At 40.7% G+C, this 13,286-nt stretch overlaps 1 protein-coding gene across 1 annotated transcript in view; it reads right to left on the reverse strand.

Moving 5' to 3' along the window:
- LOC140915208 (scavenger receptor cysteine-rich domain-containing protein DMBT1-like) overlaps window positions 1-12,458 on the reverse strand; it is a 193,417-nt gene extending 180,959 nt beyond the window's left edge. The window contains 3 exon segments of the mRNA XM_078853931.1: window positions 1,405-1,737; window positions 1,959-1,997; window positions 12,392-12,458. Coding sequence (XP_078710057.1) covers window positions 1,405-1,737; window positions 1,959-1,997; window positions 12,392-12,458 — 439 coding nt within the window.
- Between the last annotated feature and the right edge of the window lie 828 nt (window positions 12,459-13,286).

Below are 13,286 nucleotides of genomic sequence, written 5' to 3' on the forward strand. Positions count from 1 at the left end.
CACCTCTCTAGGTAACCCATTCCAGTGCTTCACCACCCTCCCAGTGAAATAGTTTTTCCTAATATCCAGCCTAGATCTTCCACACTGCAACTTGAGACTATTACTTCTTGTTCTGTCGCATCTGCCACCACTGAGAACAGCCTAGCTCCATCATCCAGTCCTCGCGCTAGTGATTTCATTTCAGTGAATATGGTCATTAAATTGTAAAATTCTAGTCTATATTTTCAGTAGGTGGGTACTATATAGAATAGATACAATATTAGCAAAGATAAAATAGGGCTTACAGGTGGTAGTTGGCTCTGGCGTCGTAGTTGTGGTGTCAGGAATGGTTGTATTAGTTTCATAAGTGGGTGTAGTGCTCTCTTTTGAGAAAACAAAGACAAAAATAGATATTTTTTTAATGTGGACACAAGAATCAATTATTTTATTGCTTAATATACACAAATTTCTGTATTACTACTGTGATATTTTAAATTACTTTCTTAGAAACCTTTTCTTTTTATGAATATTGCGGCACAAAATTTTCTTCTTCTTTCCTTTAACACAAAATGACATGGGAATATAGTTTGGGAATTTTGTATGTTTGCTTGTGTTTTATTCAGTATTTATTCAAGGTTGTAAGATGACTTATAAGCTGTTTATATACAACTGGCTAATTTCTGAATGCCCCAAAGAACCAAGGAAACACACAGGACCAGTGCTTTGCTGCTGTAAATTAGTGTAGATCCATTGGCTTGACTGGAGTTACACCAATTTATATCAACTGAGGACATGGCCTAAACATTATTTTAAATTGACATTTTAATAGATCCAAAACGAGATCCCATCATCCATTGTTCAAGAGACATCCCTTCAGTCAGAGAGAGCATGGTGTCAATTGCAAGATTTTATATTTATATCAGTTTTGCTCAATATTATATTTATTATCCCTATTTTACTTTTTTGGTGAATGAGGCCGAAAGAAGCTAAGTGGCATGGCAGAGTCATGAATAATATCTAGGTTTCCCACATCCCATTTCCATGCCCTATCACCACTACAGTATTCTACTTTCAAAGGAAGTGAGGTTACCAGAACAGAAAACTAACCCTGGTTGACAGATGCTGCCCTTTGGAACTTCAGACTAATGTAAGCAGTACTTGGCTATCCTAGGGTGATTCCCCTCCCCATCACCTTTTTTTTTTCTTGTATATCTTTATTCTATGTTAGCAAAACCACATTCATCATGGAACTAACTGGCTGCCTGATTGAAGCATGGAACTAATGTTTGAGGAAGTAGAAAAGCGGCCTTTTTAGTATGGGATCCAGTCCCAAAAACTGTATTTCATGTATTGAAAACCTTGTAATGTGACTTTCAAAAACATCTTTGACATGGTGAAAAGCGTGGTCATGCACCTGCAAGACACCTGCAAACTCTTGGTATTTACCTGAGCAGATGACACCGGCATCTTCAGAATGACCACAGTTATGAGAGAGCCATCCTGAATGAGGACAGTCCCATAGACTGTATTCCCATCCTTTGCATCTCACATCATCCAGAACAATATTTCCTGAGCCTTGACCGTAATAGGCATTGGTCTTTGCTGCAACACCATATCCACATCCAAGCTGCCTGCACACAACATTGGCGTCATTGAGATCCCAAGAATCATCACACACTGTCCCCCAGGATCCTGCGTAATAGACTTCAACACGACCCTCACATCTGCTAAATGAATTCACCAGTCGCAATGCCAGCCCTAAAATAGATGTAAGGGAATGATTATTAACACATTAGTTAGTTCTTTCCCTCTTGGTAAAACCGTGACAACTGGGGTCAATCTGACACACATATGAAACCACATTTGACCACTTCTGGGGATTACATGTCCAGATCAGGTCACACATATGGATCAGTATGATGTCGAATCCCACAGTAAAAAAATAAATTTTAGTAAATCAAGGGCAAGACAGCACTTACCACTTGGTGTGGTTCTCCCTGGAGGAAACGGAGTGCTTGCTGCAAGAAAAGACAAAGAAGGGACAATTAGAGAACCCACAAATCCTGAGTGTACTGAAGTTAAATCAGATTAAAACTTCTAAGGAATATTTCTAGAACAGTGTACCAGACATCTTACTGAAGTAAGATATATTACCTCTACTGCCTTCTTTCATGCATTGTGTTAATTTAAAAAGCAATCTTTTTTTTCTCCCAAGGTGTGTTCTTCATAAGCTCTTGTTGCTCACTGTTATTACGCCTATGTTTTCCCTTTCTCTTTCGTTATCATGCTAGATATTCTCCTTTCAAAACCAAGGAATGACCATATCTTAAGAGTCAGAAAAGTGCCTTAATGTCTCCTGGGGAATGACCTATTTAGGTTCTGGCCAGAGAGGCTAGCAGGGAAATCTAAACGTGAAGATCTTGTTCTCTTCTCGGGAGGGAGTGATGGAACAGAAATGACAGAGTTGGCTGGACTGAAAAAAAACTATATTTATTCTCCACATCTCAGTGTTCTGAGGGTACAGTATACAAGAGTAAGGGTGTGTAATGGACCTCTACAGTTCAACAAAACATTTATTGCCTGTACCACGTTTCAAATTTGCCCTTAGTATTGCTATTCAACCTGTCCTTTCTCTCATTTCAGTTCATTTGGAAATTCTACTCTAAAAGCATAGGCTTCAGTTTCAAAACATTTCTAGCACAGAACCCTATCAGAGAGAAACATTTTAATGAAACCAGAATGACTTAGCACTTGCCAGTTGTGTACCAGAGCCATGATGGAGTGGATTCCGGTGTTTCTGCAGGAAGATAACAGAAGCATAAGTAGAGACCTAGGGTGAATTTTCAGATGAATGGCAAAATGCACATCCCTTCCGCTAAATTTCAAATACCCACACCCAATCCTGGAAGCACTAGAACTCTTCAGTGAAACAGTTGGAAGAATTATTTTAACCTGGGCAAAACAACATGTTTTCCCTCCTCTTATTTTTGTAACAGCTGAAATATTTTAGCTGAAATGTCCTGTCATAAATATAAAGGGAAGGGTGACAACTTTATGTATGCAGTAGCATAAAATCCCTCCTGGCCAGATGTACTGAAGGGGTTAAGAAGCTCAAATAACCTGGTTGGCACCTGACCAAAAGGACCAATGAGGAAAGAAGATACTTTCAGATCCGGGGGTGGGGGTTTTGTTTGGGCTCTCTTTGGGTATGTCTTCACCACCCGCCGGATCAGCAGGCAGCGATCGATCCAGCGGGGATCGATTTATCGTGTCTAGTCTAGACGTGATAAATCGAACCCCGAGCACTCTCCTGTCAACTCCTGTACTCCAGTTCGGCGAGAGGTGCAGGCAGAGTCGATGGGGGAGTGGCAGCAGTCGACTCACTGCAGTGGAGACACCACGGTCAGTCGATCTAAGTACGTCAACTTCAGTTATGTTATTCATGTAGCTGAAGTTGCGTAACTTAGATCGATTCCCCCCGCCCCCTCTCAGTGTAGACCATGCCTTTGTTTGTTCCCTCTCTGAATGGAGAGAGAGACCAAGCAGATAAAACATCTCCTGAAAACATACCTGCAATAATACATCTAAAATTACACAAATTGTAAGTAAAGGCAAGGAAATGCGTTAGATTATCTTTTGTTTTAGCTTGTGACTTTTCCCTATGCTAAGAGGGAGTTTTAGTCCTGTTTTTTGTAACTTTGAAGCTGAGCCTAAAGGGGAATCCTCTGTGTTTAAATCTTCTTTTAGCCCGTAAAGTTACCTTCCATACTGATTTTACAGGTGCGATTCTTTTACTTTCTCTTTAAATAAAGTTCTTCCTTTAAGAACCTGTTTGATTTTCAGTGTCCTAGAGACAAAGTGTCTGGTCGGTACTCACATTATTCTTAAGCCTCCCCAGGAAAGGGGGTGAAGAGGCTTGGGGGAATATTTTGGGGGAACAGGGAGCCAAGTGACCTTTTTCCTGAACTTTTGTGTAAATCACTTGGTGGTGGCAGCAATACCGTCCAAGTACAAGGAAAGGAATTGTACCTTGGGGAAGTTTTAACCTAAGCTGTGTATGTAATATGTAATGTGTGACTTTTTCCACCCACCTATAAATTGGTCGTGTCAAATGAAGACAAGTTTTACAGAAGCAATTTTTCCGCACTTTAACTTCTTAGGACAGCTAGTTTTAGAGCACACAGTACGCTGGGTTACTCTGAATTATGTCCTAAGGAAGAAATGGGAGCTGATTCAAAAAGAACCTTTAGCTGTCCTATTACCATGTAATAATGCAATATAAACAAGTTCAACATTCTCAGGAGAAGAAAGGGACCAAAAATGTGAAATGTAGAATTAAAATTTTGAAAGGGGTAATTAAAAAAAATTAAAATGGAGAAAGCTGGTCTAAAGTCCCTAAAATCAAAATTGAAGATATTAAAATGCTCTAAGTCAGTATGGAGGCTGTTAGCTTTAGCACATCAAACTGTAACCGAGTTACAGCAGGCATGAATACGCCTGAAACAAAAAGAATTCACGAAGGCAAGAAAAAGATGATGAAAGTGAAATGATGGGGTTCAAGAGGTTGTTCAAGCCAACTACACACCACACAACAGAAACACCAACCCAGGAACGTATCCCTGCAATAAACCCCATTGCCAACTCTGTCCACATATCTATTCAAGGGACACCATCGTAGGACCTAACCACATCAGCCACACCATCAGGGGCTCATTCATCTGCACTTCTACCAATGTGATATATGCCATCATGTGCCAGCAATGCCCTGCTGCCATGTACGTTGGCCAAACCGGACAGTCTCTATGAAAAAGAATAAATGGACACAAATCCGTCATCAAGAGTTATAACGTTCAAAAACATGTTGGAGAACACTTCAATCTCCCTGGACACTCAATAACAGACTTAAAAGTGGCAATTCTTCAACAACAAAACTTCAAAAACATACTCCAAAGAGAAACTGCAGAACTGGAATTAATTTGCAAACTAGACACCATCAAATTAGGCCTGAATAAAGACTGGAAGTGGATGGGTCACTACAAAAACTAGAAACTAATTTCCCTATGCTAATTTCCCCCTGTTGTTACTCACACCTTCTTGTCAACTGTTTGAAATGGGCCACCCTGATTACATTGGCCTCATTACCACTACAAAAGTGATTTTTCTTCCTGTTGATAATAGCCCACTTCCACTTTAATTGAGTTGTCTCGTTAGCACTGACCTCCCCCACTTGGTAAGGCAACTCCCATCTTTTCATGTACTGTGTATATATATCTGCCTACTGTATTTTTTACTCCATGCATCTGACGAAGTGGGTTTTAGCCCAAAAAAGCTTATGCCCAAATAAATTTGTTAGTCTCTAAGGTGCCACAAGTACTCCTCGTTGTTTTTGCTGATACAGACCTAACACGGCTACCACGCTGAAATCAGTGAACCTTGTAGAACAAGGTTTCCTTTCTCCTGACATCACAATAGTAATGGTGGTGGCAACAGCTACAAAAAAGGCTGGCATTTCTAGCACTCTGTAAAAAAAGCAAAGAACTTCTCAGCAGAAAGGAGGAAGATTGGGGAGAGAGATGGCTGGATAGATTAAAAAAGCTAGGCTGGTCATAAGGACGGATCATCAATATCGTTCATATTTCATGATCATAGAATCATAGAATATCAGGGTTGGAAGGGACCTCAGGAGGTCATCTAGTCCAACCCCCTGCTCAAAGCAGGAACAATCCCCAATTAAATCATCCCAGCCAGGGCTTTGTCAAGCCTGACCTTAAAAACTTCTAAGGAAGGAGATTCTACCATCTCCCTAGGTAACGCATTCCAGTGTTTTACCACCCTCCTAGTGAAAATGTTTTTCCTAATATCCAACCTAAACCTCCCCCACTGCAACTTGAGACCATTACTCCTTGTCCTGTCCTCTGCTATCACTGAGAATAGTCTAGAACCATCCTCTCTGGAACCACCTCTCATCAGGTAGTTGAAAGCAGCTATCAAATCCCCCCTCATTCTTCTCTTCCGCAGACTAAACAATCCCAGTTCCCTCAGCCTCTCCTCATAAGTCATGTGTTTCAGACCCCTAATCATTTTTGTTGCCCTTCGCTGGACTCTCTCCAATTTATCCACATCCTTCTTGTAGTGTGGGGCCCAAAACTGGACACAGTACTCCAGATGAGGCCTCACCAATGTCGAATAGAGGGAAACGGTCACGTCCCTCGATCTGCTGGCAATGCCCCTACTTATACATCCCAAAATGCCATTGGCCTTCTTGGCAAGAAGGGCATACTGTTGACTCATATCTAGCTTCTCGTCCACTGTAACCCCTAGGTCCTTTTCCGCAGAACTGCTGCCTACCCATTTGGTCCCTAGTCTGTAGCTGTGCATTTTTGGGTTCTTCCGTCCTAAGTGCAGGACCCTGCACTTATCCTTATTGAACCTCATCAGATTTCTTTTGGCCCAATCCTCCAATTTGTCTAGGTCCCTCTGTATCCTATCCCTGCCCTCCAGCGTATCTACCACTCCTCCCAGTTTAGTATCATCCGCAAATTTGCTGAGAGTGCAATCCACACCATCCTCCAAATCATTTATGAAGATATTGAACAAAACCGGCCCCAGGACCGACCCCTGGGGCACTCCACTTGACACCGGCTGCCAACTAGACATGGAGCCATTGATCACTACCCACTGAGCCCGACAATCTAGCCAACTTTCTATCCACCTTATAGCGCATTCATCTAGCCCATACTTCTTTAACTTGCTGACAAGAATACTGTGGGAAACCGTGTCAAAAGCTTTGCTAAAATCAAGAAACAATACATCCACTGCTTTCCCTTCATCCACAGAACCAGTAATCTCATCATAGAAGGCGATTAGATTAGTCAGGCATGACCTTCCCTTGGTGAATCCATGCTGACTCTTCCTGATCACTTTCCTCTCATGTAAGTGCTTCAGGATTGATTCTTTGAGGACCTGCTCCATGATTTTTCCGGGGACTGAGGTGAGGCTGACTGGCCTGTAGTTCCCAGGATCCTCCTCCTTCCCTTTTTTAAAGATTGGCACTACACTAGCCTTTTTCCAGTCATCTGGGACTTCCCCCCTTCACCACGAGTTTTCAAAGATAATGGCCAATGGCTCTGCAATCACAGCCGCCAATTCCTTTAGCACTCTCGGATGCAACTCGTCCGGCCCCATGGACTTGTGCACGTCCAGCTTTTCTAAATAGTCCCTAACCACCTCTTTCTCCACAGAGGGCTGGCCATCTATTCCCCACATGATGATTTATAGCCTACAATCAAAAGTATTTGTAACCTAACTGTGCACATAGCTAGCCTATGAAGCCACTGAGCTTTCCCCTTCCTCCCCCATTGCTTGTTAAACCAGCATGTTGCATCTTGTCTTAGCTCATTTTGTAAGCTCTTCAGGGAAGCTTATAATGTGTTTGAAGCCACTATTGTAATAAAGATAAATAATAATTTTTAAAATATGTGTGTCCACAAGGTGGTGCTAAATCTTTTAGCTCCATGAAAGACATTCATTCAAAATAAACCATCCAACAAAAGATGATTTTCTTTTCACTGAGCATGAGTTTTTCTTGGAAAAATCAACTGACCAAGGGACAATACCACTATTAATTCAGCCATTTCTCTCTCAAACATATTTAGAAATAACTCAAACAGCTATAACGTTAAATCTAGTATAGTTTTTATTGATGTCAAATAGCTAGAAAAAAATAATTTCTAAAGACTTTGAACACGTTGGCCAAACATATTCTTGTTCCTTGGCCTCTTCTTGGTTCCAGCGTTAAACTACATAATCTGTCTCTGCGCAGGGCCTGATTCTAATCTCACAAAAGTGAGAAACAAGATATGCTCCATTTAAGTCAATTGGTTTTACTGGTCTAAAGTCAGTATGTGAGATCAGAATCAGGCCTATCTTGTTCATAAGGGGCCTGTCACCCTGACATACTTCAGCTGGATCCAGCTAAACTACTGGTGGTAGCTATGTCATTTTTAAAAAAGAAGCTATATTCAGTTAAAGTGGTGAATATTGGATCATGCTATGGTGAATATTACAATAAACAACAATAGAATGTCGCTAGTACTATGAATTAGACATATAAAGTGGTTCCATACCCACTGCTTCATCAACAAGTATATTGCTTTATTAGCAAGTAGTGATTTTGCAGGGATCAAATATTCAATCTCCCCAGAAATGCATGTTAGTGGATGATCATTTTAACAGTAGTGGGAAAACCAATCAGAGCCCAGACTAGACAATTCCCATCTTTGACGGGGCTGGAATATTTGAACAAGGCAGTAACTCCATATATCTCACCCTTGAAGATCCAATTAGATTACTTTGTGCAATGGGTACCAAAACAGTCGATGTTACTATTAAGGTTTAGTTGTTTGTACAACTGTCTAATAGTTCGGTGTAATGCTTTAACAGGTAAGCAGCTTTCTTTTGATTTAGGTTTGATACTTCTTAAAACAGCTCAAAGCACATGCATTTATTTTCCATTTTATATACTAATTGCAGTGTTATAAAAACAGGAAACATCTCAGTCATTCAGAACACATTCGAATAAAAAATGGGCTCTAACCATTAAACCAATCTGAGAACCCACCAAACTTTGGGCAAGTTCAGATTCAGATCCAAAATCCATTATTTGAGTCCCTCTCTGTAGTGAATACACTATGGAAAAATTTAATCTTGCACCCTGACTTTGCGTGACCGTGCCATTGAAATGGGAAGTAGTGCTGTAACACAGTGTCATCTCCAGCAGTTCCTTTTGGAGTCTATGATCAGAATCAGACATAGGGATTTGGGCAACACTAGCCTTGCCTGCCTGTTTGTTGCCTCTTCCCCACATTAAAAGCTGAACAAGCTGACTTGTAATGGGGGTCAGGGCTCTTGTTCACTCATTGTATTAGCAGGTATTAAAATACTACGTAAGGCTGGTGAAGGTCTACTGACTGTGTGGTGTGGCCTTCAGTCTTGGGGATCATAGTCAGCTGACACGTTAAACCAGCTGCACTGGGCTTGGGATAGAGAATCGGAGAGCCATAACTGGTTGTTGGTTCTCATCATTTCTTCTTTTCTGCTCTGTTGAGTGGCTGATGGGGGTGAGGGGTAAAGGAGCAATCTACGTGATTTTGTGACTGGATGTCACAGTTTTATAGGGACAGTCCTGATATTCAGGACATTTTCTTATTTAGACACCTATTACCCCCCACCCCCATTCTGATTTTTCATACTTGCTATCTGGTCACCCTAGTCTGCAGGAAAGCAGTGGGATGCAGTTGGAGACGCAATGCCCCTATCATAAGCTTATACTGATGGGGCTGATTCAAACACTGGCATTTAAAAATTGCAGGACACAGCGCAGGGTCCATTTCCACAGCACATTTCCAATTTATAATCAAATACAATATTCATTACAGTTAGCTATCCAGTGCCACAGTTGGGACTGTCCTAGCGCAAATGACTGCAGATATTGGCCAAATGCATCTAATGGAAATGTTTGTTGTTCTCTCACCCAGAGAAGTTACTCCAATAAAAGATATTACCTCACCCACCTGGTCTCTCTTACAGAGAAGTGCTATAGAATTTAATAGAAAATTATACCCTATAATTTTAACTGTTCTACAGAGTTTAATAGGGATTGATATTCCTATTATAAATTTCTATACGATTCATAAACCTATAGAAAGGACATCACTACTATTATATTTTATTATTTTTAGAATAATCTCTAGCAACCCCGATTACATTCCTATAGAATTATGTAACCCTATAGAGTATTCCGTATGGGATATATAATTAATAATTACACTTACATCCAGGCAACTCTATTGAAGTGTATTCCTACTGGTAAGGAAAACATTCCATAATCAATATCTTTATTTCATGATCAATTTGTTCACACTTACCAAATCATTGTGCACTAAACCCATACCCAGCCAAGTTAGAAGGGTGGTGTATGTTTTTTGTTGTTGTTTTTAGTTAACTGAGCACAAAGAAAGAATGACTGAATCAATGTTGCAAAGCTGACAATATTATTTAAGCTTGAAAAAAAAATCAAAAATGGCTCAAGTAAATTGTACCAAAATTTCCCACGAATAAAAATGTTGGCCTGAGACTAAACACAAAATAATGTATCCAATTTCCCACCTCCCAATTTCTGAAAAGGTATCACCTCCGGGGGTTTTTCTTCTGGTCATGGACCCATAATATCTGTACCTCTGAAGCTGCCAAATAAATGCTTCAAGTAAACATGTCCCTATTTGCAAGCAGCGTGTACAGTAAGGATAAATTTAGCTACAGATGCACAAAGAGCACTAGCAAAACTGCTCATTTATCTATAAACACATCAAATTTGGTTATACAAACTCCTGTTTTTGCAACTTTAAAGTCTCAAAATCCTCAGGGTCAAATTGTAAATTTGGAATCAAAGCACAATGCTATTGGTAAATTAAAGGTCACCGGAAGTTATTTTTTCAGTTCTCTGGCACTTTCCAAAAAATAATAATGAAAATCTATTTGAGTTGACCTGAAACTGAAAGTGCTAAAAAAAATTATGAAAATGACCTATTTTGGAGGTTTGGAGGTTGTGGTTTGGAGCATTTTTAAACTAAAAGCAAAGGAAATAAAGGGCTAGATTAACAAACTAACAGGGGGGAGGATGGTGGCCGCTTCCTTATGACCTTTAGTTCAACAGTAGGGCGTGCCCTCAGAAAGTGAGACACCCACGCTCAAGTTCCTGCTCCAATGACTAATTATTTATACAAGTGGAACAGTGCAAAAGAAGAGCGTGCACGAGCCCCACACCAAATGTCCCCTATCTCAGTTCCTGGGGTGCTCTCCTGCAACGGGGGAGACAAATTCAAATCCCTGCTCCAAGTCAGGCAGCAAGGAGAATTGAACCAAGAAATACCACAGCCCAGGTGAATGTCCTAACCACAGAGCTAAAGATTAAGTGAGACGCCACTGCCTGCTGTCTCGTGCGAAAAATACAGAGATGCCTGAAACAGCCAATGGCATAATGCATAGAGAGCACTGCTAAAAACCTCTCCTGGCCACTGGGAAGCAGTGGTGGAGGGATTGGGTAGTAGTGGGGAGAGCTGAGAAGAAGAAGAAACTGGAAGAAGCTAGAAGAAGCAGGGACAGTCGGTGGGGGGAGGGAGATGTAGAGAAGCAGAGGAGGAAATAGAGGATGTGGGGAAAGAGAGAGAGAGAGAAACACAAAAAGAATGGAGAAAGAAAGGAGCTAAGTCAGGACCTTCAAATAGTTGGGAGGCCAGCCACCTGTTAAGCAGGGAGCACAGAGGTTGATCAGATCCCATGATTTGTAGGTTAGGAAGGATATTTTAGGTTAGTTAAGGAGCCAGACTTCAAAGTTGCTCTGCTTCATGGTTACAATTAGAGTTCAACATATATCCTTATTCCCCTGTTATAATCATTCAAAAATACACTGAACGGATAAACACACGCTATCGCACATTCACCCTTCACAAATCTCATTTAACCAAGGGCCTGATGTGAATAGAAATAACTATAATGCTGCTTAAATACTAGTTATGAAAATCACCCACACTATATCACCCAAAAGTCCAAATTCTATAACATGAGCGTGACAGGATTGTTTAGAATAGGGTGGTTTAACATTTTGAACCAGTTACCCAAACTAATGACAGGATGAGAAGAAAGAAAATCACTCACAAAGGGGAAGATGCCAGCATACTGGTGTGTAATAGTTCATTTACCCCAAGTACACTCTGATAATTTCACAATTCTATCTTATTACATTTTGTTAAAATGTATTTAATAAAACATTAGCTGGGTGGTTCAATGTGCGCCTAGAAGTATTACTTTTGCAGCACTTGAAAATAAATATGCCTTTTAGCAAGAGAAATCACATTAGTCCTTAATTTGCACCCTGAACACCAAGATTTGGAGACATCATGCATCCGATGAAGTGAGCTGTAGCTCACGAAAGCTCATGCTCAAATAAATTGGTTAGTCTCTAAGGTGCCACAAGTACTCCTTTTCTTTTTGCGAATACAGACTAACACGGCTGTTACTCTGAAACTTACAGGCTATTGATTGACTTGATTTTAATTGTGGCACAAGCCACTAACACAAAACACTAGGTGGTGGGAGCAAGGTTAATTTCACCATACTAAGCAGTTTATTTAAATGGTTCAAATAATAGTTACAATTAACTAGTTTATTTGACTCACATTTTTCAACAGAGCTGTGCTATTCAATGTAGCCCTACACTGACACTACCTTTAAACTTTGCACAAAGCTCCCATTGGCATGACTGGGAGTTCTAGATGTGGACCCAGTGAAAGTGAGCAAAACATGTCTTTACATTTTTGTAAGAACGACCTTGCAAGAATAGTAGGCATTTTACCTGTGGTAGTCTGCAGAGTTCCAGAAATTGTCAGGAACATCCAAATGAAGATCATTGTGGCACCCATCTTGTGAGGGCTCCTGAGGAATGGAGCAGCAGAATTTATAGGCTCTGACTATGGAGGGGTGTGGCTCAACAGTCTGCTCTACATCTACAGTAAATCAATACAAAGTGAATTCCAAAGGTGATTTAATTTCAGTCACAAAGGAAGGTGTGTTTAATTTGTTCCCCATTTCATTTTATTTTTATAACCTCATGGTCTCTGACGGAAGACAATATTTAAACAATAGCATTTCACGCTTCTTGAAGGAGAACTTTTGGCATAAATTATCCCACTTAAGTTTGACTCATGTATGAATCAAAAGTTGCCTTTGGTGTCTCTAGAGTAGATCCAGGTGCTTTATTCTTCCCAGCGACTGCTGTTGGCATGAAAGGGGGAGAATCTTTGAGACCATAGGAAGTGGTGGGGTAGCCTTTCCCCAGGAAGGAATTTTTCATGGTGTTTGAAGGGTCAATCAGTTGTCTGCAGTACATAATTCAGGAACATAAAAATAAAATAAAAATCACAAAAATATTTGGCAGTAGTTTATTTAATATTTTATTAGTGTCTTATTGACTTGACATTCTGGGGTTCGCCCAGGCCAGTAACAGATTCGGTCACTGTTTGCCTTGTAATCATGGGTGTCTTCTGGCTGTGCAGCTTTGATCCAGAGCTCTGACCCCAGCAACCTGCTCACAGCCCACTAGCCTCACACTGGCTTTGCCCAACTTGGCTAATCTTCGAAGGCTGAACTTAGTATCTTTGAGCCCCAAATTCACCCCCAAATCACCCTACTGCAGGATCAGTCCCTCTCTCCGGACCGTCACAGAGAAACTATTAAGTTTGCAGCCCCTA

The sequence above is a fragment of the Lepidochelys kempii genome, chromosome 7, assembly GCF_965140285.1.
Source record: "Lepidochelys kempii isolate rLepKem1 chromosome 7, rLepKem1.hap1, whole genome shotgun sequence".
Lineage (NCBI taxonomy): Eukaryota > Metazoa > Chordata > Testudines > Cheloniidae > Lepidochelys > Lepidochelys kempii.